Source organism: Mauremys reevesii, linkage group 19, assembly GCF_016161935.1.
Source record: "Mauremys reevesii isolate NIE-2019 linkage group 19, ASM1616193v1, whole genome shotgun sequence".
Taxonomy (NCBI): domain Eukaryota; kingdom Metazoa; phylum Chordata; order Testudines; family Geoemydidae; genus Mauremys; species Mauremys reevesii.
In genome coordinates, this window is record NC_052641.1 from 1,895,066 (window position 1) to 1,920,117 (window position 25,052).

Sequence of the window (25,052 nt, forward strand, 5' to 3'; positions counted from 1 at the left end):
CCCGCCTGGGGCTCTTGGCCACAGCTAACGTGGTGGCCAGGGTGTGGCTTGCATGTGTCTCGCGAGATCTCGGCTAGTATATGTTGCGCGATCGGAGGCAGTTCCGGTCTCTTGCGCGCTGTTGTAGGCCGGGAGGCGAGGAGGGGAAGCTGCCCGTGTCTCGCGCCCCGGATCCGCCTCGGGCCCGCCGCCGCCGCCATGCCGCCCAAGTTCGACCCCAACGAGATCAAAGTCGGTACGTTGGGGGTGGCGGCCCGTAAGATGCAGGGCCTGGGTCCGCGACGCGCCGGGGAGCCGCTGTGCCCGGGCGGGGAGCGGAGCGCGGCGCGGCGCTCCCTGAGGTGGTTTCTGCTGCTGTCTGACGTGGGCGGCCTGGCGCGCTCTGCTTTGCCGGTGCCCGGCCTGGGTGCCGAGCGCGCCACTAACCGAGGCCTGGCAGCGCCCTGCTGGGCCTCTGGCAGCCGAGAAAGCCTCGCGGCCGGGCCGGGCCAGGCTGGGGGCTGTGCAGCGTTACAGCCGATCTCTGTAACTGGGGGGGGAGGGGTAGCTCATTGGTTTGAGCATTGGCCTGCTAAACCCAGGGTTGTGAGCTCAATCCCCAAATGGCCCCCTCAAGGATTGGTCCTGCTTTGAGCAGGGGGTTGGACTAGATGATCTTTTGAGGTCCCCTCCAACCCTAAGAATCTATGATTCTATGATCTCATCCCACCTGGCGAGACACGGCCAGACGGTGTCCCCTGACGGCGTTCCCTGCGCAGCTGCCGTCTGACTGGGGCCTGGGTGCCACGTGGCTGTTCTCCAGCAGGACCCTCTGTGGTTTTGTCATTGGGTACAGGTGGCTATAGCAAAGCCTTGCAAGCGACTGCGAGCTGTGTGAGCTCACTGACCTCTCTGTATTGCTTTTACCTTAGTGTTCCTGAGATGCACCGGCGGGGAGGTCGGTGCCACTTCTGCGCTGGCACCTAAAATTGGCCCTTTGGGTTTGGTAAGTGGTGCTGGGAAAGATGTTGCTATATATAGCTCATGGTATTAAAATGTACTTAACAAATGCTGCCAAAACTTTATGTAACTGATGCCTGGATGGCTAATCTAGTAAAGGGGTATAATTAGGGTTAAATTACTTTAGTCTAAGGTAAAGATTTTTGTCCCAACGTGACCCTCTAAACCCCCCCTGCAGAATAGCCATGAGCTGAAATCCAACTATGTACCTATGGGTCCTGATTGAGTCAATTGCCTCTTTTACTGCAGGAATCCAGTGTACCCACTCCCCTTTTAGATAGGAACTCTGTTTACTGTCTTAGCAGTCTCTGTAAAGTGTGTGACTACTCTCAGTGCATGAAAATTGCTCAGCATAAAAGAGACTTGGCTCTTCTAAAATGCTGTAGGGGTTGTCATAGATGTGAATTTGATATCTGAGACTGGGCAGAGAGCAAACTTGCAAGAAATTGAATTTAGCATTGTTTTTGTATAACTGGGCTATTGTATCTCTTTGGGTGTGGTCTGTGAACATGTTAGTGCACCTCCCTGTGTGTGAGGGGCTGTGGTATTGAGATGGTTGGTTTTTTTTGAGGGGGGGGGAGAGTGTGATGGGGCATGGGGAATGACTGAGGGTGGGAGTAGATTGGTGCAAATGGCCAGTAAGGGCAGAGGAAAAGCTGTAGAAAGCTGTCTAATGTGTGTCCAGCAGTCCCTGATGCCACTTCTGGGTTTGTGGCTTGCTCTGCTGAGGCATTTCTTTCGCCATGAGATTGCAGAGATACACGAGGGTTTGTATTTGCTCACATCAGTGAATTTAGCTGTTTGGTAAGAGGGGACTCTTTCAAATACAGCAATAAAAATAACTCCAGGTACAGGGCATGAAGTGTACAATATAATACAGGAGTTCAAACAAATGAGTGCGTTGGAAAATCTCTCTCTGAAGAGAGTGTCAATTAAATGCTTGTTCTTGTCTTCAGTCTCCCAAAAAGGTTGGTGATGACATTGCCAAGGCAACAGGTGACTGGAAGGGGCTGAGGATCACCGTGAAACTCACTATCCAGAACAGGCAAGCTCAGGTACTAAATGCCAGAAGGGATGGCTTAGTGGTAGAAGCGCCAGGTTTGAAACACCTGGATTTGCTGGAACCACAAATGTCAATCCCGGCAGGGTCGACTCAGCCCTTCATCCTTTCGAGGTAGATAAAATGAGTTCCATGCAGTTTACTGTGTGGGGGTCTCCCGGACAAGACCTTAAAAACAAAGTCCTTCCTAATCTCTGTAGGCTCTGAAGAGCTGGGGAGTATCCAAGGCCAAAACTGCCTCTGGACCACCATTCAGAGGCAGCTGCATTTCAGTGTTGTAATTCAGGGCTGTCTAGACTGACGGTGCTGTGTGTTTCATTGTGCTCAGAAATAGTGGAGTGTGTCTGAGTCAAGAGCAGGCATCAAACCGACTGTCAAGGTTAATAACAGAATGGAGAGAAACAAATGGGTTCATCAGTCTGCCAGGGTTGGTATCATATTGGTCTTGGAACCATGACAACAACACTATTGAGAGAGTATTTCAGGTGTAACCTTTGACTGATGAATACTGGAGGTGGAGAGCAAGTTTTTATGCCGGGGGAACACTGCCAAACAGAAAAATATTCCAACTGCTCTTCAGTATACTTGTAGCCACCCGCCACCATGCCTGTCTTGTACTGAAGTGACTGGTGTACTCCAGTGGTGAGCTGAGAGGAATCCCCAGCTTAGGAAGCAGGGCTATTCTGTTTGTGGAGAGCTCTGTGCCGAAAGGCTGGGAACATTGAGTCATATGTCTTTCCATAGAGAAAAATAGTAACAAGCATGTCCAGTACACACAGGTGGGAGGATGATCATAATTATTTTCTAGTAAATACAATGCATTTAGATTAATTACAATTCGGTGTGAGTCGGAGGATGTTTAGTTAGCTCTGTCTTGAGACTGACTAGTTCTTCTGTCAAGGATTCTAGATTTGCTTTCTGACCTCAGTATCTCCTAAAGAAAACATGTGCCTCTCCCCCTTTTTAGATTGAGGTTGTCCCTTCTGCGTCTGCCCTGATCATCAAAGCCCTCAAGGAGCCTCCTCGTGACAGGAAGAAGCAGAAGAACAGTAAGATTAATTTATAATATATGGAGATATACCTATCTCGTAGAATTGGAAGGGACCCTGAAAGGTCATTGAGTCCAGGCTCCTGCCTTCACTAGCCAGACCAAGTACTGATTTTGCCCTAGATCCCTAAGTGGCCCCCTCAAGGATTGAACTTGCAACCCTGGGTTTAGCAGGCCAATGCTCAAACCACTGAGCTATTCCTCCCCCTTAAGATTCCCGCTTTGCTAACTTCCACTGGTCACTAGTGCTAAGTGGTGCATCCAGCCAGCCCAAATCTGGCTGGCTGTCACTTAACTTACCTGCCTCCAGTTTACTCCTCTGCAAAATGGGAATATTTGCCAACCTTGTAGGGTATTGTGGGGCTTCATTAATGTTGTGAAGCACTTCAAGATTCCAACCTGAAAGGCACAGAAGTACAATCCAAATCTATCTGAAGGGAAAATTACTCCCTAGGATGCAGGGAATTGAAATAATCTGCCTGTGGATCATTGTACTTGTATGACCAGCTCAGTGGTTCTCAAACTTTTGGTGTATTGGTGACCCCTCTCACACAGCAAGCCTCTTGAGTGCAACCCCCCAACAATTTTAAAACACATTTTTATATTTAATGCTATTATAAGTGCTGGAGGCAAAGCAGGGTTTGGAGCTGACCGCTCGTGACCCCTTGTGGTGTCACGACACCCAGTTTGAGAACGCCTGAACTAGCTGGAGGATGTCTTGTCTAACAGTTCGGTAAAACAGCCACCTGCCACTGTACCGGTCTAGTATGAAGTGGCTGGTACAATCCAGTGATGAGCTGATAAAAAACACCAGCTTAGGAAACAGGGTGATTCTCTCTGTGGGTAACTCTGTGCCAAAGTCTGGGAACACCAGATGATAAACCAAGACCTCAGAAGGAATGAGTGTGCTGGTGTATTATCCCCCTACCCTCTCCACTCCCAGGGCTGAGAAGTTGAACTGATTTGGTTAACACTCTTCAGAGGACTCACAGGTGGTTTGATTTTGTTCACAGTTAAACACAGTGGCAGTGTCAGCTTTGATGAGATAGTAAACATCGCACGCCAGATGAGGCACAGGTCCTTGGCTCGGGAGCTCTCTGGTAAGAGCAGTATGCTGCTAGGGGGTTACTATTGTGGTGGCTACCACAGGCTGGTCCTGAGTGCCTGAACCAGCTCAGCCTTCTGCAGCCCATCTGAGTTCAGAGGCCCTCATCCTGCTTGTCTACCCACTAGCTGGCCTACAGTGCAGCTCTGGGCTCCATGCCAGCAACTTCAGCCTCTGCTGTAGGTTTTCACTTACAATACTTCCTGGTGTGAAGGGGTAGATTCATGAGCATTGGACAGTCAAGCTGGCAGAGGCAGAACATGTTTCTTCCCCCCCATATTCCTGACCCTGTCACAGTGCAGTCTGTTCTCAAAGGGGACTAGCTGGTCCCCTGCTGACAGGTACCTGGGCATTATCTAGCTTCCTAAACTACAATATAAATCCTCTTGAGTAGCTTGCATATCTGATTCAGTTTCTCAAGATACCTTAGTTTTAGAAGTTGGTCAGACCCATTTAGTAACAGGCCTGTCTTACTGAGATACATTCAGCCAAGTCAGCTGTGAAGGGGGATACTAAGGGAACGTGTGAATCTCCTTCTGGAAGGTCCCATGTATCTTCCTGTCAGTTCTGAAACACCAGTGGCCTTTCTAGGTTATCTCCTGGGTATGTCAGTGCTCTGCACTCATGCAGGAGACCCATGTACCAGGACATGCTCATTATGCCCTCAGCTGTGACTCCTGCTAATGCACCTTGCAGACCTCTGGGGATAGAGGTTATGGCTTGTATAGGTAGAAAAATGGCATAGGGCAGTGGCCTTCAACCTGTGATCCATCGATCCCTGGTGATCCCCAGACTATCCCTAAGATTTCCAAAGGGGTCTGCACCCCCATTTGAATATTTTTTTAGGGGTCACTGGACCCCAGGAGCCATCCCATAGAACACATGCCAAGCCTCCTTGCACCCATTCATCAAACACTTCAGCATTTAACAGACTTCCACCGGGAGGGAGATGTGCACAGGAATTAACATGCTGTCGTAAGTCACTGACTGCTGCTACCAACCTAGCAGGGACACTCCTCCTCTTCCTTCCTTCCTTCGCCCCCCTCCCCCCAATAAAGCTGAACTCAGACCAAGCCTGACTTGCGTTCAGTGTCACACCACTGTGTTGTGGGGTGGGGCTAAGATGCAGTCTCTCTGTTACAGGAACCATTAAGGAGATTCTAGGAACTGCTCAGTCTGTTGGCTGCAATATTGATGGCAGACATCCTCATGATGTCATCGATGACATCAACAGTGGCACAATAGAGTGCCCAGCTGTAAGTCTCAAACTTCAGTTGAAATTGACTAGCACTGATTATGAACAAATATCTCTTTACTAATGGGGGTCTTGGTTTTTTTCTCTTTTCAACAGAGCTAATACAGAAGCCAAGAACTCACAACACAGACGTTAAGATTTTTTGTAACAATTATAAAACCTCAATAAAACCTGTAGTTGTCTGAGAATGGTCTGGTAGTTTAAATACAGGATCCAAGTTGACTGAAGGTGCAAAATGCTGGAATCTAAACACATGGTGGTTCCAGACAATCTGTATTATGCCACATCAAGATTACAGGATTTTTTCTGGTCACATAGTGAACTAATATTTACTAGCTACACTAACGGGTTGTACTTGAGACACCCCCTGCATTTTGGAATGGAGAAAACGTGCTTCAGAAATGTTACAAAGGTTAAAAGTGGAGATTGCCTCTAATTCTAATGGAGACTATACCTCACGGTGTAGAACATAAAAGTGCCACTGTACTCAAACTGGCTTTGCTTAACTCCTAACTCCCTATCCCTCTTAAAATTTGCCATCATAAATATATGCACTGCTTGTCAGAAGTTACTTAGTCATATTTGCTATGATGCCAGCCAGGTGGCTTATTCAGAATAGTAAATCTGTGCAAATCTTAACTTATGCTTGAGTGTTATGTGTATCTAGCAGCTAGAAGAGCATAAATAATACTGATATATTTGCATGTGTAGGCTATGGACAACTGCCATCATGGTTTAAAATGTTGTACAGTCTGCAGGCAGATGGTTCAGGTGGCTAGCTTAAGCACTAACTCATTTAAATTATGAAGCTTTCATTCATGGTAGTGATGAAACAGGATACAGCGTGATCCTGACATTACATAACACTACCATCTTTAATGGAAAGTTACTCCTGAACACTTAGATAAATCAGTTTTAATACAGGTAAAAAGTGAGTGCTCCCAAACTCCTCAACCTGAGTGGCAGTGAAGGCAGGCACCCTCAGTCTTAGTGTTTAATAGGCACCTAGTCCAATTCAAATCTTCAATTTTCAAGGGTTTATTACTAGTAAATGTATGGTGAATGGCAGCATCCTCAATTTCTAACAGCGAAAGCTACCCATTATTACAGTACAGCTCCAAGCTTTATAGGTGTACTGGGCTTGTAGTGTAGGGAGGTAACTTAGTAATAGGGTATACGGCATAATGAATCTTAGGCTGTGTTAACTTTGAGCCTCTTTAGATGAACACACTACATTGGTTGCTGTCAAGCAGATGGAAATTGAGCAAAGTTACTTGGTCTTTGCAGCTCCTGTTCAGAGAGTTGTGAAGGGCCCGGTTTCATGTCTCTTAGGTCTTCTGATGCCCTGGATGATGACGCTTGGGGAGCTGGGCAAACAAGCTATGTACCCCTTCTCATGGTCATATAATCCTGGTCCTGGCATGTTCCCTGGAAGAGAATCCAGCAGCTGGTACACTTTAAACTTATGGATTATCTGCCCTTCTCTTGGTACCAAAAGGCTCCCTCTAAGAGTCTCTGCTCAGCATTTCACCAGTGGCTTTCATAACAACATGAAAACAGGATCTTAGTGCTGTGTCCATGAATTAATTACTAGCATGTGAAATGCATCTTAGGAGTGTGAGGATTTCACCTACAGCTGTAACAACCAACTCCATAGCTGCTTCTGCCCCACTTGATGTGTCTGTCAGGGTTGTTTAGATGTATAGAGACCCAATTAAATTCAGATGCTGCAGCCTGCTTTGTTTTAATTTAAATGTTCCAGTTATAAAGATACCCTGGTGCAGGAGCCTACATGCTAGAATAAGTGAACTATCCCTTCAGTGGAAAAGTGCTAACTTAAACTGAATGTTTGAAGAGAGATTTCCAGAGAGCTTAAAAGTAATTCTAAAGCTAGGCTGGGTAACTGCACATAACAATAGCCAAATACATGAATGGCAGGAAGAGGGTGACCAGACAGCAAATATGAAAAATCAGGACAGGGGAAGGGGGGTTATAGGAACCTATATAAGAAAAAGACCCAAAAATCAGGACTGTCCCTATAAAATCAGGATATCTAGGCAGGAACACCAGTGCATGTTTTCAGTGATTTGTGCCCAGTGCACCAGTAACTCTACAATGGGCCATTCTCACTTACACTCGACAATGTCAGTTTTCACCAGCACAGGATTTACTCCTAAAATATTTAGTCCATGTGTAAGAACCACATTCTGCACATGATTTTTGTCCTGGCTTCCTCATCTCAGTATAACATCCACTCCTATTGGGGCAGTTATACAGTCTGTCTGAACCAGGCTACAACTTGTAACTGAAATCACAAGGCAGCCTGAGCTAGAACAGCCTCCTCTCCATGGTTTGAAGGTCAGGGATATGTCTGGAAGTTATACAATAGTGTGTGGCAGTGCTATACATCTAAATATGAGCAATAGTCAACTGTCCAGCCTTTCATGTTCAAAATGCTTTGCAATTGTTACCCAGCATGTGCTACCTCCCTCCCCAGCTCACCTCTCCAGTTTACAAGGGGAAACTGAGCCAGAGAGCTCAAGTGACTTATCCAACCTGGCTGCTGAAGTGGTGTCAGCTGGGATTAGAACAGAGCAGTCCCTATTTCCATCTATCTCAGCTCCTTTCTTTCGGGAGAGAAATTCCTGTGTTCTGAGGTCAGATTTTCAAGGGGATGCTGAGCAATCCTAAAAACCTTACTACTTCTTGAGGTACCTAAATAGGAGCTAAACTCTTTCGACAATCTTGTAAATCAGAAAATTCTCTGGTCCAAATGCCAACCAAGGCCAGATCTATACTTCACTTTAGCTACTATAGTAATGTGGGTGGGGGGAGTGATTTAAAAAAAAAAAAAGCACAGAACTGTCAAAGACCTAGTGCAGAAAAATTGGGTCATGGCCCATAACTGGACTAAGCCAAAGATGCTTCTTTTGCTGTGGGTTCTTTTCCCATGTAGAATGGAACTGAATGTTTCCTAGTTTATACTGAGCTTTGACAAAATAAGTGGCCCTCAAGTTGGCCTCTGCTATCTGTTTTATCTTCATGAAGGTTGTAACTTCTGCTTGATCAGTTTTTTTCTGTCAGTGCCATTTCACTGTTACCAATGAGTGTGGAAACTATTAGTGTCCAGCTTGACACAACCTACTCCTATGTTTTCAACAATGGCATCTGTCCGCTCTGTCCCTTCCCCTGAAAAATCTCAGAGGGGAAGTGAAATGGGAACATGGTAAGAACAAAAAGGGAGGAGGGATAGCTCAGTGGTTTGAGCATTGGCCTGCTAAACCCAGGGTTGTGAGCTCCCTCCTTGAAGGGGCCATTTAGGGAATGGGTAAAAATCTGGGGATTAGTCCTGCTTTGAGCAGGGGGTTGGACTAGATGACCTCCTGAGGTCCCTTCCAACCCTGATATTCTATGAATTGCAATAATGCAGGGAGTGTGTGGGAAGTTAAAAGAACAAGGAGTACTCTGTAGCTAACTGCTGTTCAGCTTGCATGGTGAAGTGTGTATGCAGCCAGAGAACAATAGATTTAATTACAGAGGGTTTTGATTTTCTTTACCTGAACTGTCCCATTGATGAGTCCCCTGTGGCCGGTTTCTTATAGAGTAAGAAGGTGAGGTCTGCAGCACCTGGAAATAAGCTGGTGTTGTGTCATATTTATTTGGTGCTGGATTAATTTGAGCATCTGGAAAAATAAATGGGAAAGTATGACACCAAACAGGCCTAAAACAAACAAAAAATCTGGAGACACTTTGAAGAGACTTGGGGTCTGCCCTATTGTCTTGCTAACAGCATAGAATCAGGCCCTAGGACTGTAACTCCCATAATATACAGGTGGTGTGACTTTTCAACAACCAACTACAGTGTGCAACCCTGTATTCATGCTGTGTAAACAGGTTTTTGATTCAATGTGTATTTTACCTGCCTTTTCAACTCTCATCTCAACTCTCACTCTCTCAACTCTCACTTTCAACTCTCTCAACTCTCACCTCTCGTTGAGTGGGCCAAATTTTATGAGGCTGAGTAACAGTGGAAAAAAAGAAAAAAAAAGAAAAAGAAAAAAAAACTTTGACCATGTCCTTTTTAAGAGGTAAAATGCCAGCTCTTCTCAGTGTCTGCAGGGGGGACAGCTAGAGAGTTACAGTAGAATATAAACTATTAGAGGACAGTGCTGGGAAGCAGGCTTCTTAAATGAAGCCTTGTAAAACAGTAGTGCTAAGGCTGAGAGCTGCACTGAGATCAGCTAGGCAGAAGAGAGGGACCCACACATTGCAGTGAAGTGTAGGCCCTTAGCTGCCCCAAGAAGGGCAAATGTGGGTCTGACAGCAGCCCAGAGAGTTGTGCTGGGGAAGATGCCCACCTTACTGGGCACAGGAACTTGGGGGGAGGAGTCAGTCTTAATAGCAGAGCTGTAACTAGGCATTTTAGCATCCAGGGTGAGTGAGCATATTTGCACCCCCCACAGGGTTTTTTTTTGGTCATTTTTCTGCCCCCATGGCATTGTGCCTGGGGCTGCTGCCCTGCTCACCCCACCCGGTTATGGCCCTGATCAGAGCACTCACCTTTACTGACCAGGCTGAATTTCCCCTTTCTCCCAATGCTGTAGCTCGGGTACCCTGGTCTGCTGGCCTGCCGGGGGCCCAGGGTCGAGGGCTGAGTGTAGTGGAATGGAGACGGCCACTACCAGAACAGAGTTATTCTCATCAAAGCACAGAGCTAAGTAAAGCAACAAACATTACTGTGCAGGGCATATCCCACTGCAAGAGCATCAAGGAGACTCGTGCACCATGGGTCTGTGGGGAAAGGGGGTTTAGAACACTCAGGGACTCCTCAATTAACAGAAAGGGTGATGGTCAGGGTGATCAGGAGCAGCCTGCAGACTCCAAAGCCTCAGCTGCTAAGGCTTCAGGCTGCTCCAGTTCTACTGCGTGATGTAGAGCTCTTTAAATGCTGTGTCTACACTCAAAAGCTTATGCTCAAATACATTTGTTAGTCTCTAAGGTGCCACAAGTACTCCTGGATCTTTTTGCGGATACAAACTAACACGGCTGCTACTCTGAAACCTCTGACTACACTAGCAGCAGAGAGTCCTGTGCATCCGACGAAGTGGGTATTCACCCACGAAAGCTCATGCTCCAAAACGTCTGTTAGTCTATAAGGTGCCACAGGATTCTTTGCTGCTTTTACAGATCCAGACTAACATGGCTACCCCTCTGATACTTGTGACTACACTATCTGTCTTTGCCATCTACTCCCCCTACTGCCTGAGGTGTCCTCCCCATGTGACTGTGACTGACTGCTTATGTCATCCTGCTGGCCACAGGCTCAACTGTAGTCTGAGCCTCTTCCATCCCTGCCCTGTGCCTTGGACAATCATTTACACCAGTGTAAAACGCATGCTGAGTGGATGTAAAATGCTCTGGCTCTGCGCTGCTGTGAATGGCTTGAAAAGGTCCAGGGCTATTGAATAATCTTTTTTCCCCACCATTAAGGCTCTTTGCACCCAGAGGAGTGAGAAATGCAGAATATGCTATTGTGGCTCATTCGGTCTCAGATGGGTGGGGCTGGCAGAGGACAGAGCCTGGGAGAACACCACCTCCTGTTTTTTCCAGTCTGAGCTCTGTGTGGGGAGAGGAATTTGTAAAGATTCAACCAATGAGAAAAAAAAGCATCACCTACATTGCTCTCAGTGTTAAAATCCGCCTTCCTGGTAAAGGGGCTTTTGCTCTGGAACCAGGACTTCTGCCAGGATCTGCAGCCTCCACCCTCTGGAGAAAACAACCAGCAAAGGGTAAGTTTGGGGAGCTGCTTTCTTCATCCAGGAGCCCTTTGCTCCACCTATACTATTGCTTGATAGGACTTGGGGAGAGCTGACTGAAATAACAAATCCACCAAGACAGACAGATGCCTGCAGAGCCATAACTGTGCAGTTCACTACTCCCTGTCCCAGGGCAAAAAGTTAAACATACCAGTATTGTTTGGATTGGGGTAGGCCCAGTCCTGGACCAGGACACCACGGTGCTAGGTGCTGTCCAGACACAGAACAAAGACACAGCTCATGCCCCAGGGAGCTAGGTGAGACATCTGGTCAGTGACTGAAAGCAGGTCATCCCACTGAGTACCTCTAGGGGGTGTCTTCCTCCCAAAGGTGTAGGCTGGAGCACTGCTCTCCCTGCAGCTCATGGTCGGGGGTGAGTAGGCAGCTGGTCCAGGGCTATCCACATTGATGACCAGTGGTGGCCGGCTATCCATTGCCTCTCTATAGCCTAGGAAAACAGCACAACGCAGTGAAGGAGCCAAGCTCATTGAGGTAAAAGGCCAGCTGCGTGGTCCATGCCCCTCTGTAAGTTACACACTCCAGGGCTGTTCCAGAGCTGGCTGGGCTTTCAGGGGAAGCATAGCTGCCAGCAGCCCTCATTTGTTCAGTACTGTCCCAGGTTTTAGCTATCAGACCCCTGGGTTGGTTCAGCCCAAGCCAGTGCCCTGGCATGTGGGCGGTGGCTCTAGCACAGCAATGCTATGCCTTCTAAACACTAGAGACCCATTCGTGGCTACACAGGAGCCCCAAGCCCCTCTGCCAGCTGCCTCTCAGCTGGACTCAGCAGCAGCACAAGGCACTAGGGCACAGAGCCAACTGGTTGGGAAATACCCAGAACTAGACCCTGTCCCAGTGGGGTGGGGAGGAGAGTGGGAGCAGATAGCTTTTTGGGGCAGGACTGCAAGGGTGAGAGAAGAGGAGAGGCCTGTCATGAAAAGCGGAGGTAAGGTTCGGTGAGAAGAGCAGGGGAGTCCCCCGTGAGGAGAGCTGGGTGAAGACAGAGCTGGGTGGATCATGGAGGACAGCAGGAGCAGCTGTTCCAGTAGATGTGCAGTAGGAGGCATAGGTTGGCCTTGTCCTGGCACAGTGGGGTGGGCTCCTGACACAGCTGGTGCTGCAGGGTGTGAACACCTCCCTTGTGACGTCAGTGTAGGGTCTAGGGCTGCTGGATCCTAGACCCAAACCACAGGGGTCTCTCCTCCCTGACATTCTTCCGCTCTGGGGCTTGGGCTCTGTGCACAAACATCAGGGACTCTTCTGTGGCGGGGACCATGGGCCACCATGTTAGAGCCAGCTGCAGCGCGTTTTAGGGTGCAACTGTGGTTGCATTTGGGCAGGTCTGGAATGTCAGAAGATGTTTCCTCCCCACACGTGGGCTAGCTAATCTGACTGGGGCTTTAGGAATCTAGCCATGCTTCCTCCTGGGACTTGGCCTCGGACAGACGGGCATGCAAATGGGGAGCCTGGCTGTTTGTGCTACTGCCAACCTTCCTCCCTCCCCTACAACTGTGTGCTGCCAAGTGCTGCTCCCCAGACCCCAGTGAAAGCCCCCTTAGCGTGCCTGTTCCTGGAGACCAGTAGGAACTAGAGATGAACTTGGGGTGCTCAAATCTGGCATTTTGCCCCATTGCATATTGAGTAGGGACCAGAATCTCAGCAGCGATCACAATACTCGGAAGGGCGGGAGCCGGCCTCCATTGCCTCCTGTGGCCTGACTAATGTAGCCACCAACAGACCATGGCCACCCGGCATAGTGCACACCTGCCTCCTTGGTGTATCCCAACAGGAGGAGGCAGGGGGTACATGGTTGGCAGCAGGGGAGCATTGGGTGACAGCAGGATGGGAGCTTTTGCTGGCTTGGCTGGGGGAAGGGAACGCCCCGCTTTCCAGCAGCAGCCATTTGTTAATAAATAAAAAAGGAGTAGTTGCTGGCCCTAGGGTAGAGCATTTCACTGTGAAAACTCCCCAGAAAGCTTGTGCTGAAGAGAGTATTGTCATTCCTGCTGAGAGTCTCATTCCTACTAAATATGGCTATGGGGCAAAATGCTGGATCTGAACACCCCAAGCTCGACTGAGCTAAGCAGTTTGAGCTCATCTCTGGTCTGCAGCCCCATTGAAGGCAGGATTCCCCCTAGCCTAGGCCATCTGAGGCACTTGTACTTACTGCTGCCCTTCAGCACGCTGATCTGTGGAAACAGAAGCGTGCTGGGTTCTCTATTCAGGCGACCCCTGCAAACAAGACACATTGAGCGTCAGTCCCTCCCCACAGCCTTGGGCAGTGCTGAGCCGTCTCTGGGAGGAGCTGCCCCTGTGACACACAGAAGTGACAAGGTGGGTATTAAGGTATGGAGATAACATAGAATTGTACCAGCTGTGTTCAGAGTGCGCCTTTGAGCATGTGGGGAGCGGCACAAACAGACTATAACAGGAATCAACAGAGACAGCACAAGAAACAGTAAAGAACTGGATCTGTGGCCAGCCCTTGTGCACAAGGCCTGGCCTGGGATGTTGCACTAGGGAGTGACCGAGCATTCAATGCTGGTTTCAGGCAGCAGTAATCTTGCCCACACCAGCCCTGAGATGAATCATGGAGCTCAGTCACCCGGGGATGCTGCTGGGATTGCAGACAAGGGTGCCCATGGGGGTGGAAATGGCAGACTGAGGGAATGCTGTGACTGGAGACCACCAACCTCGCGGCCGCCCAGCCACTGAACAGCTGTCAGGTCGTGATGATATTTGGTCGCTATCAGTCTGGACTTACTAAAATCTGTGACCTGACTGTGAATGGCACAATGTCCCAGTGCCATTCCCCTGAACTGGTGAACCAAAGGGAAGGGGGCTCTAACACTGCCATGGAGGTGTCCTGTTAGTGAATAGCTCAAACCCGACACCTGAGTTAACACTTCAAACCTGAGCTCAGCATCAGAATCTCATGATTCTGTGGACAGAATGAAAACCCTCAGATGGGACCTCCAGAGTGTGTGACCAACCCTAAGGGCAGAACCCCTGGGCACACAGGAGCTGCCCCAGCAGACGGGAGGGCACCGAGAAAATCCCCCTTCTTTAAACATGCTTGCCCAACGTTACCAGTGATACTGTGAGTGCTGCTTGTTAAGCAATGGTATCCCATGTGGTTTCCAGTGCTGGTTGCCGTTCATATAGTATTGGGCCAAAAACTTGGTGAGTTTTTGCTGATATTCCATTTCTGCGACGTATTGCCCTTGTGTCTGGGGAGGCACGGGGGACGGAGGGCTGTCCTCCAGCCATTGGGTGGAACAATAGCTCCCCTCTGTATGACATCAGCAAGTCCCTGTATTCTGAAGATTTGTAGGTTCCATTCTCCCTTATTGCAGCAGCCCTGGGGAGCTGGAACCACTCTGCTAGCCTTCCTGTGTGACCTTATGGAAGGCACTTCCCCCTCTGCCTTGGAGCCTGGCTAGACTAGGGGACTCTGTCCCAGAGGTTACAGCAGTTCAAACCTCTAGTGTAGAGACACTGCACCAGTGCTAAGCAGGGGTCCCATCAGAGAGACTTAGGGTACGTACACATTGCGATGTAAGCCTGGGCTCAGACCCAGGGGCAAGCCCAAACTCCTGTTAGTGTACACACAATTCTGTCTGACTTGGGCCTGGGCCCAGAACTCCACAGGAGTGGAAGGGTCATGTCTGGTTCCCCTGGGGGCTCGGGCCCAAATGCCATCATTTTGCAGTGTGGACACAGCTTGGCCTGGGCCAAGGCCCCCCAGACTCAGGCCCTGAGAGTTTGCTGACACTGTTGTGTTGTTTAGCCTCGCTATCCCAAAAGTGGTAAATGACTCCCAAGACACAGAAGTGGCCCCTCTTGTTCTAGTACAGTTGCTCGGTATTTAACCCTTTCATTTTATTCTGACTGCTGAGCTGCAAACACATTGAACCTGCTCCTGCATTTGCAATGGCCACTACCAGAACAAGTCCTTTGCCAAGCACACTGCTTCCGGCTCATAGACACAGCCAGATTTTGGTGATTCTCTGGTGTGATATGAGCAAAAAGTGTGATTTTTAACAAGGAATGACCATGTGTACCAGGAAATAGTGAAGAAGCTGGCAGCATTGGGGATTCACCAGCCTGGTGACCAGTGCAGAGAGAGGATTAAGCAGCTCATGACCAACTACTGGAAAGCCAGGGATGAGAACCATACCACTTGGAACACACCATCATCCTTTTCCTTTTTATGAGGAATGCTGGATACTGCGTCAAGCACAGAACCACCTGTCACACACAGGGATGTAGGCAGTGCTACCCAGTGGTTGGAGCAGAATCAGACGGCAGAGCCAGAATCATAGAATATCAGGGTTGGAAGGGACATTAGGAGCTCATCTAGTCCAACACCCTGCTCAAAGCAGGACCCACACCAACTAAATCATCCTAGCCAGGGTTTTGTCAAGCTGGGCCTTAACAACCTCTAAGGATGGAGATTCCACCATCTCCCTAGGTAACCCATTCCAGTGCTTCACCACCCTCCTAGTGAAATAGTTTTTCCTAATCTCCAACCTAGACCTCGCCCACTGCAACTTGAGATCATTGCTCCTTGTTCTGTCATCTGCCGCCACTGAGAACAGCTGCGTTCCCTCCTCTTTGGAACCCCCCCTTCAGGTAGTTCAAGGGACACCCCTGTGTACATAAATAAACTGCTCCACATGTCCCCCACCTCCTGCCTCACTCTAGGGGGGGAATGAAAAGCATAGCACTCTCCCTCTTCTAGAACAAGTAAATTGATGAAAAATCAAAAGCTGTATCCTGCTATTCTGGGCGGGTGGGGGGACACCCCTGTAATGGAAAATTTATGTACACCCTTACCAGAGGTTATCTCCTCTCCATTGAGCTCACCTGTGCTTGAGTGGCTGGACTGTGGTGGAGTCAAAAACAGATCCTAGCTCGCTGCACAGCTGGATCCTCCCAATTACCTTCCCTATACCCCTCCTCCTCATCTGCCTCCTACTCCTCCTTGCTGTACATGGCAGAGGCCTGTAACTTGGGCTTCTCAGAAATATCGATAGTGTGGTGTATGTGCAAAGTATGGCAATGCAACTCATTGTAAAAGCAGCAGGTCCCCCGCTCGCCCCCAGATCAATTGCTGGCCTTCTGGTATGCCTGCTGCAGCTCCTTGGCTTTCATATGGCACTGCTGATGGCCCTTGATGTGCCCCTTTTCCTGGATCCCCCAAACAAGCTGCTCATAGATATCTTCATTTCTACAGCTTGTTGGATCTGTGCCTGCACAGCCTGTTCTCCCCACAGGCCCAGGAGATCCAATACCTCTTGTCTACCTCAGGCAGGAGCACGTCTGGAACATATAGCTGGCATCATCAGCTGGGTAGTTGCACTCAACAATGGAGAGCTGGTAAGTGTGCTCACCAAGCCAGACAATCAGGAACAGGAATTTCAACAATTCACAGGGCTTTAAAGTGGGGCGGGACAAGGGGGCTTCCAGTCTCTGTGACCCCTTGGCAGTGGAGTTCATAATGGTCACCCTGGAGAAGTCAGTGTGGGGCATTGTAGGACAGCTGCTGGAGGACTGTTAGAGTTGACATAGGTACTGTATCAATCTCCACACATCAACCTTGGCTCAGTGCCTCTCAGGGAAGTGGTGTTACTATGCTAGCGTAACAGGCCATTTACATAGGTGGGAGACAAATTTATGTGTAGACACATGCACAACTAGGTCAACACAAGGTGGTGACGTAACTTTGTAGTGAGGCCTAGGTCTTCAAAAGGGTTGATTGGGCCCAGGTAAGCACATAGGCAGCCATGCCCGGAGTTACTGACTTCCTGACAGTATCCCCCTTGAGGGCTGCTCCTGGGGCCCTTGGCCCTGGCTTGTCAGGGTATCTTTGGTGAAATTCCCTCAGGAGATCAGGAATGTGAACAGTTTCTTCTGGTTCCCAGGATCGTTCCTCTGGCTCGTACCCCTTAGGGTTGCCAACCCTCCCAGTTTCACTGGGAGCCTCTTGGAATCAGGCTCTATCTCCAGTGGCAGATTAATGATTTTGCCACCCCTAGGACCTGAAATAATTGCCGCCCCCAGCAGCTGGCCCCATATGAACTTGTTTTAGTTTTAGTCTGTATAGCGCGATTTCGGTTGTAGCGCGGGACGGCACATGGATCCAAAACGCCGCGTTCAAGCGGGAGTCCAGTTTTATATCAAATATTTATTTTTTATTTTATGTAGATACAATGAAAGAAATAAAAGTATTTGAGTAGTAAGTAATTACATTTGTTTACGCCTACACCTTTGAGTGGCAAACTTATTAATTAATTCTGTATAATCCAGAGAAGTTGTTAGATCCTTTTCAATTGTCAGGAGAGAAAGGGAGTTTAATTTTTCTTCACTGAGATTAGCCCTCAAATAGTTTTTCACCCTTTTTAATGCCGAAAATGATCGTTCCACTGAACAGTTTGTAGCAGGCGTGCAAACGAACATTCGGAAGGCAATATCAAGATTTGGATATACTGAATGAATGTTTCGATTTCGAAGAAGGCTACAATATCTTAGAATTGACTTCTTTTCATTTTCAGGAATTTCAACATCTTCCAAATATGATCGAAAATGTAGACACTCATTCACGAATGATTCTTCTAAGTCGCCTTGGTAGCATAGCTGTAATTTTTAGCATGAACTGTTATATCTGCTGTTGAAGTATTGGTAATGTTAGAGAGAAACTGAAATCTGCTATAAATTTCTTGATATGCATTACTTCTGCGTTTCAATTCAGAACATACAAGGTCTAGTATTGTTAAAAAGGTATCTACTTAAAATTTATCTCTACCACGCATTTCCACTTCAACTTTGCGTGTCTCCTCAGCTTGCAGTTTACGCTTTCTTTTTCGCTTTGTGTCAAATTCGTAGTCTTCAATTTCAGATTTTTCTTTGGCTTTCTCTTCGTACATATCAAACAAGTCCCGTATAGAGTTAATGTATCCTATTAGTGAGTTGTAGAGTTCTACAACTGTCTGTATATCAATATAAACATTTTGCAGTTTTTGGCTAGTTATATGAAATCTTTCCAAGACTGAGCTCCAAAATACAGCCATAAAAGCTGCCTCAAGTCGATCGAGTTTTCGCTGCAGGCCTGCAGATTCCTTAGGTGTAACAGGTTTCTCACTAGCATCTTCCTTTATTGTATTTAAAGCTTTAATTATAGCATTCCAGTTTTCACTCAAATTATGACAAGCTTCCACTCGAGATGACCAGCGAGTCTCAGAAGGTCTTTTTATTACTTTACTGCCTGGCTTCAAATTAGATAGTAAAATCTCCCACCAGTGAGTAGAGGCAGAAAAAAATGAATAAGGATGTTGGACAGTTGAGAAAAATGAACATGCTTCTTGACAACTTTCTGCTGCACATACTCCAACCAGATTTAAAGAATGTGCAGAGCAAGGCACATACACAGCATAAGGATTTATATTCTTAATTCTTGCTTGCAACCCGCTATATACACCGGACATGTTAGTGGCATTGTCGTACGACTGGCCACAACAGTTTGCGATATCTAATCCATAACAATTCAAAGTTGAAAGTACAGCATCAACTAACTGTTCTGATTTGTGGCCAGTATTTGGTAAAAAACAAATAAATCTCTCTACTGGTATGCCATCATTGTTTACATACCTCAGTATAAAAGCCAATTGATCAACATGAGATATGTTGGGAGTTGAGTCAACGCTTATTGAGAAATATTTGGCTTCTTTTACTTCTTTAATAATATTTGAGATCACATTTGAAGCCATCAGTGTTATAAATTCATTACATGTATAGGATCATAGAAGATTAGGGTTGGAAGGGACCTCAGAAGGTCATCTAGTCCAACTCCCTACTCAAAGTAGGACCAATCCCAAGACAGATTTTTACCCCAGTTCGCTAAATGGCCCCCTCAAGGATTGAACTCACAACGCTGGGTTTAGCAGGCCTATGCTCAAACCACTGAACTATCCCTTCCCCCAAAAAGGATGAAAGATAAGATACGTTATCTCAACCTTCATTTCCATAACGTGCAATGTGACTTGCTAAAAATGGGTCGAATTCTGCAACAAGCTCAAGGGCCATCATGTAATTGCCATTATAAGGTGATCCAAATTTTTCCACCTTACCTCTAAATGCAAGTCCTCTGCTTGAAAGTTTCTTTACCACTGCTACAATCCTCTTCAACACATAATGTCTTCTTCCATTTGAAATTTTAAATTCATATCAATTCTTCCAGATATCTCGCCTCTCCTCACCATTGTCAGTACACACGTTTTATGTTCAGTCAAATTTTCACGTTCACGTAGTCGAGCTGATATATTTTTCCAGTCATGGTATCCACTCGTCGCCAGACTAGAGATCCCTCCGAATAATTGACATGGGGCACAAAACACGGCTCCTTTGCTCTCCGAATATACAAGATATTGCCGTGGCTTTACTTCACCATTTAAAAGATGTCGTTCAAACACATTTTTTGTTAGAACATGTATTTTATCAGTATATTGTCTTTTTGAGTTAGTAAAATCACTATCAATATTTTGTTTAATACCACGTGTTGATAAATACTCAATTGTAGCATCATTCAATATCTATTGGGCCAGGTCGTCACTTATAGTAGATATTCCAATGTCAGATTGAATTTCTGATTGATGTGATTTGCAAATCTCTGCAGTATTGTCAAAGATATCCAGAGCAACATGATTCCTGGTAGTCTCTGATACGCTAGGATTTGGAACATTTTCTTCAACACTAACTGCAGCCGGAATTTCTTCATTAGTTTTAATATGTACTTTATACACATTAATATTTTCAATATCAACACCAATATTTTCACTTTTTACTTCAGTACTTCTTTCAACTTTTTTTTCTGTCTCACTGTCGGCACTAACTGATACAACAAAGGAATCAATTTTGTGCATTTTTGCTATCATTTCATTTTCCCTTTCTTTCTTCTGTATAGCATTTTTTTTAACTGAGCACCACTTAATTTCTTCCTTCTGGTCATATTGTTAATTAATACTTAGGATTGTCGCAACTCCAGTCCCAAGTATGTTGTTTACTAAATGGAGTCTCCGTCGCACCGTCATTGGCGGTTTCAATATGCACTATCATGATTGGTAGAATCGCGGCGTGAGGGGAGGGGGGCATTCTGGCTCAGTCAACCTCTGTCCCCAGAAGCTGAGCCTGGGTGGGAGGCAGCCTGCTGCTCCTGCAGCCAGGTGCTCTCCTAGGCAGCCACTGCGCTGCACCAGGCAGTGTCCCAGTATGGCTGGAAGAGGTTCTGGCCCTTCCATTCTGGTTCTAGCTCTGCCCCTTCTACTCCCTGCCTGGGCCAGCTGGTTGGGGGGCAGTTGACCCTTCCCCTCCACCCCCACCCCCCCCGATGAGTTGCCTCTGTGAGTATGACCATTAGTCTGTAGATGGTAGGCTGTTAAGGATAGGAGCTTTGTACCTAGAAGGTGAGGAAATTCCTGCCAAAAATGAGAAATGAATTGTGGGCCTCGATCCAAAATGATGCATGTCTGCATGCCATGGTACCAAAAGACATGCCAGGAAAGTTTGTATGGTTTCCAGTTTTCCAATCAGTTATGCACCCACCTTATAGTAGCTCCATCTAACTTGTATTTCCCTAGTTTATGACAGTCATGCGAGACAGTATCAAAAGTTCTAGTAAAGTCAAAATATACCACATCTACTGCTCCTCCCCGCCACCCTCCATCCACAATGCCTGTCAAAAAGAGAGTTACTAGGTTTGTTCTTGACAAATCCATGCTGGATGTTATTTTTCCACCTTCTAGGTGTTTGCAAATTGACTGCTTAATTATTTGCTCCATTGTCTTTCCAGGTACAGAAGTTAAGATGACTGGTCAATAATTCCTCGGGTTGGCCTTATTTCCCTTTTTATAGATGGGCACTGTATTTGCCATTGTCCCATGTGTCATAATTTCTCTCAGCAGAAGTCAAGAGAAGAAGGCATAGGGATGAAGCAATTGGCAAGGGCCTATACATTGTGAGAGGATCACACCTATCAAAGTCTGAGGTGCTGGTCTCAACTATGAAGACCTCTGTAGGGTCATTAATTGCCAAAATTAGGCTATCCCATCATACCATCCCCTCCATAAACTTATCAAGCTTAGTCTTGAAGCCAGATATGTCTTTTGCCCCCACTGCTCCCCTTGGAAGGCTGTTCCAGAACTTCACTCCTCTAATGTTTAGAAACCTTCATCTAATTTCAAGTCTAAACTTCCTAGTGTCCAGTTTATATCCATTTGTTCTTGTGTCCACATTGGTACTAAGCTTGATTGGCTGCAGGTGTTCTAATCAGCCTGTCTGCCTTAATTGTTTCCAGAAAGTTCCTGATTGTTCTAGAACCTTCCCTGTTACCTTACCCAGGGAAAGGGGACCTACTTAACCTGGGGCTAATATATCTGCCTTCTATCACTCTCCTGTAGCCATCTGGCCTGACCCTGTCACAGTGGTAACTGGCTACATCAGAAGGTGTCAACTAACCATGTCAGTGGGGCAGTACGTTGCTTGTTTGCATTGATGTATAAAATGGAGTCTCAGAGGGCGTGTCTTTGGCCAGCCTAGTGGGAAATGGAAAGTCCTGCAATTCACTGAGCTGTGTCCAATGTAACAGACATACATGTGTTAGTGGCCCTGTAGAGTCTGTGGACTAATAGGACTGTGCCTCCTTGACAATAAACCTGGCTGGATGCCTTCATACCTTTACAGATCTTGTGGTTGTTGGGTGGTTTGCTTGAGGTCTGCTGTGCCAGCTGTCTCTGCAGAGCTGGGATGACACACAGAGCCAAACATCCGATGACAGACAGTAAGGGAGATGGAGAGAGCCTTCCTTATGAAAATACTCTTTGGCCTAGGGAAGGTGCACAGGGTTGGGAGCCCGAAGTCCAAGGCTAGGTCAACATTACAAAGTTATGTCAACTCAAGTTACATTAGCATACAGCCATTGCAGTTAGTACATCGCTTGTGCGCATGCATACTTGGCTCCTTGTGTTGGCAGTGTGCATACGCACCAGGAGTGCCTGTGTTGATGCACAGCACGGTGCACCATGGGTAGGTATCCCACTGTGCAACTCATCACCATCCAGAGCATTGTCTTTTGGAAAGTTTTGGCAATGCATGATGGGGCTGAAACGAGTTGCACGTGGGTGATTGGGAGCATGGGGTCAATTTCCCATAATGTCATCTGTATCCCATAATTTTCATGCCTTTTTTCTCAAAATCCCACAAAACCGCATGGCCCTCTTTGCTGTCCATCAGCTCTAACAGAAGCACGGATTCTGCACAGCTCTGCACTATTGTCGTGAGCGTTGCAAGCACTGGGTGCACAATCCTGCAGTATGCATAGAGCTGCAAGAAGAATGGAATGAGTGAAGAACATGATGATTCCTTGAGGACAGATTGTTGTGGGACAGCGAGAATCAGTTCAAAGTTGTTGGTAGCATTCACAGAACAGCTGCAGATGGTGGAGTGCTGCTTCTGGGCCTGAGAAACAAGCATTGACTGGCGGGATCGCATTGTAGTGCAAGCTTGGGATCAGGGGCGGCTCTAGGGATTTTGCCGTCCCAAGCACGGCAGGCAGGCTGCCTCCAGTGGTTTGCCTGCAGAGGGTCCGCTGGTCCCGCGGCTTCGGCGGACCTGCCGCAGACGTGCCTGCGGGAGGTCCGCCCGGCGGGACCAGTGGACCCTCCGCAGGCAAACTGCCGGAGGCAGCCTGCCTGCCGCCCTCGCAGCGCCGGCAGAGCACCTCCCGCGACTTGCCGCCCCAAGCACATGCTTGGCGTGCTGGGGCCTGGAGCCGCCCCTGCTTGGGATGATAAGCAGCAGCTTCAGAACTTTTGGTTGCAAAGGCCACATTCTTGGAACTGTGTGCCAAGCTTGCCCCAACCCTGCAGTGCAGGGGGGACCAAACAAGACCTGCACTGACAATGGAGAAGTTAGTGGTGATCGCACCATGGAACCTTGCACCAGCAGATTGCTACCAGTCAGTTGGGAATGAATTTGGAGTCAGGAAATCCACCACAGTGGCTGTTATGATGCAAATGTGCAGGGCCATTAATTGTCTTTTGCTATGCAGGACTGTGATTCTTGGCAATGTACAGGCCATAGCGGATGATTTTACAGCAACGGGGTTCCCAAACAGTGATGGAGTGACAGGCAGCACACACATCCCTATTTTGGCACCAGACCATCTTACCATTGAGTACATCAACAGAAAGGACTACTTTTCTACGGTTATGCTAGCATTGGTGGATCACTGGGGACGCTTCACCGACACCAGTGTGGGCTGGTCAGGAAAGGTGCATGACACTCACATCATTAAGAACACAGGACTGTTCAGAAAACTGCAAGCAGGGACTTTCTTTCCTGACCAGAGGATTACCATTGGGAATGTTGAAATACCTATAGTGATCCTGGGGACCCAGCCTACCCATGCTCTCTTGGCTCATGAAGCCCTACACCAGCCACTTTAACAGCAGCAAGGAATTATTCAACTACTGGCTCAGCAGGTGCAGAAGGAGAGTTGAATGTGCTTTTGGTCATTTGAAGGGTCACTGGAGTTGTTTACTCATGAGATTGGACCTCAGTGAGAAAAATATCCCAGTGGTTATAGCTGCCTTCTATGCCCTGCATAAAATACATGGAGCTAAGGTGGAATGGTTGTCTGCAGAGGTTGAACAATCAAGACAAGGGCTATTAAAAGAACTCAACGCGGAGCTATACGGCTGAGTGAGGCTTTGAAAGAGTACTTTAACAGTGATCCACAATAAGGCATTTTTTTGTACTGCTCTATCTGTTCCTGCTTTTTTTGTGGCCAGGTAGGCATCATGTGGTGATTGCTGTACAAGTAGGAATATAACATTATCAGTGCACCTATTAATTTTGATTGTGAATAGTTCTATGAGTTGTGTGACCCTTAGGGTGACCAGATAGCAAGTGTGAAAAATTGGGACAGGCGATGGGGGGTAATAGGTGCCTATATAAGACAAAGTCCTATATATCGGACTGTCCCTATAAAATCAGGACACCTGGTCACCCTAGTGACACTGTGCAGTAATAAGTAATTGGTTGCTTTCAGACCTGCTAAGCATTTGATAGCAGAGGTTGCAAATGAATCGAGAGGAGTTCAGTTTTAAATAGACATTTATTTTGAAACAGCTAATTTAGCTACAACGAGTCAGGAAAAAGATCTTGGAGTCATCGTGGATAGTTCTCTGAAAATGTCCACGCAGTGTGCAGAGGCGGTCAAAAAAGCAAACAGGATGTTAGGAATCATTAAAAAGGGGATAGAGAATAAGACTGAGAATATATTATTGCCCTTATATAAATCCATGGTACGCCCACACCTCGAATACTGTGTACAGATGTGGTCTCCTCACCTCAAAAAAGATATTCTAGCACTAGAAAAGGTTCAGAAAAGGGCAACTAAAATGATTAGGGGTTTGGAGAGGGTCCCATACGAGGAAAGATTAAAGAGGCTAGGACTCTTCAGCTTGGAAAAGAGGAGACTAAGGGGGGGATAGGATAGAGGTATATAAAATCATGAGTGATGTTGAGAAAGTGGATAAGGGAAAGTTATTTACTTATTCCCATAATACAAGAACTAGGGGTCACCAAATGAAATTAATAGGCAGTAGGTTTAAAACAAATAAAAGGAAGTTCTTCTTCACGCAGCGCACAGTCAACTTGTGGAACTCCTTACCTGAGGAGGTTGTGAAGGCTAGGACTATAACAATGTTTAAAAG

At 47.2% G+C, this 25,052-nt stretch overlaps 2 protein-coding genes and 2 non-coding genes across 4 annotated transcripts; 3 read left to right on the forward strand and 1 right to left on the reverse strand.

Annotated features, from left to right (window-relative positions):
* Positions 1-76: 76 nt before the first annotated feature.
* On the forward strand, positions 77-5,655 carry RPL12 (ribosomal protein L12). The gene is made up of 7 exons (XM_039506240.1): positions 77-235; positions 912-985; positions 1,956-2,054; positions 3,027-3,108; positions 4,121-4,207; positions 5,356-5,468; positions 5,564-5,655. The coding sequence occupies exons 1-7, from the start codon at positions 199-201 to the stop codon at positions 5,567-5,569; spliced, it is 498 nt and encodes a 165-aa protein (XP_039362174.1). The 5' UTR covers positions 77-198; the 3' UTR covers positions 5,570-5,655.
* LOC120387030 lies at positions 2,654-2,783 on the forward strand. Its single transcript, XR_005590005.1, has one exon. It is a non-coding gene; the product is annotated as a small nucleolar RNA SNORA65 (small nucleolar RNA).
* On the forward strand, positions 3,853-3,980 carry LOC120387032. Its single transcript, XR_005590006.1, has one exon. It is a non-coding gene; the product is annotated as a small nucleolar RNA SNORA65 (small nucleolar RNA).
* Positions 5,507-14,560, reverse strand: STPG3 (sperm-tail PG-rich repeat containing 3). Its single transcript, XM_039506239.1, has 7 exons — positions 14,371-14,560; positions 13,448-13,512; positions 11,588-11,731; positions 11,145-11,233; positions 10,028-10,145; positions 9,025-9,150; positions 5,507-6,895 (listed from the first exon to the last, which is right to left on the reverse strand). Exons 1-7 carry the CDS (start codon positions 14,484-14,486, stop codon positions 6,762-6,764), a joined length of 792 nt encoding a protein of 263 aa, XP_039362173.1. The 5' UTR covers positions 14,487-14,560; the 3' UTR covers positions 5,507-6,761.
* Positions 14,561-25,052: the final 10,492 nt, after the last annotated feature.

Coding starts and splice junctions, on each gene's coding strand:
- RPL12 (XM_039506240.1), top strand. CDS start 199: ATGCCGCCCAAGTTCGACCCCAACGAGATCAAAGTCG. Junction 236..911: donor CCCCAACGAGATCAAAGTCG/GTACGTTGGGGG, acceptor CTTTTACCTTAG/TGTTCCTGAGATGCACCGGC. Junction 2,055..3,026: donor TCCAGAACAGGCAAGCTCAG/GTACTAAATGCC, acceptor CCCCCTTTTTAG/ATTGAGGTTGTCCCTTCTGC.
- STPG3 (XM_039506239.1), bottom strand. CDS start 14,486: ATGGAATATCAGCAAAAACTCACCAAGTTTTTGGCCCAATACTATATG. Junction 11,732..13,447: donor CAGCGTGCTGAAGGGCAGCA/GTAAGTACAAGT, acceptor CTGTTTTCCTAG/GCTATAGAGAGGCAATGGAT. Junction 9,151..10,027: donor ATTCAGCCTGGTCAGTAAAG/GTGAGTGCTCTG, acceptor TTATTTTTCCAG/ATGCTCAAATTAATCCAGCA.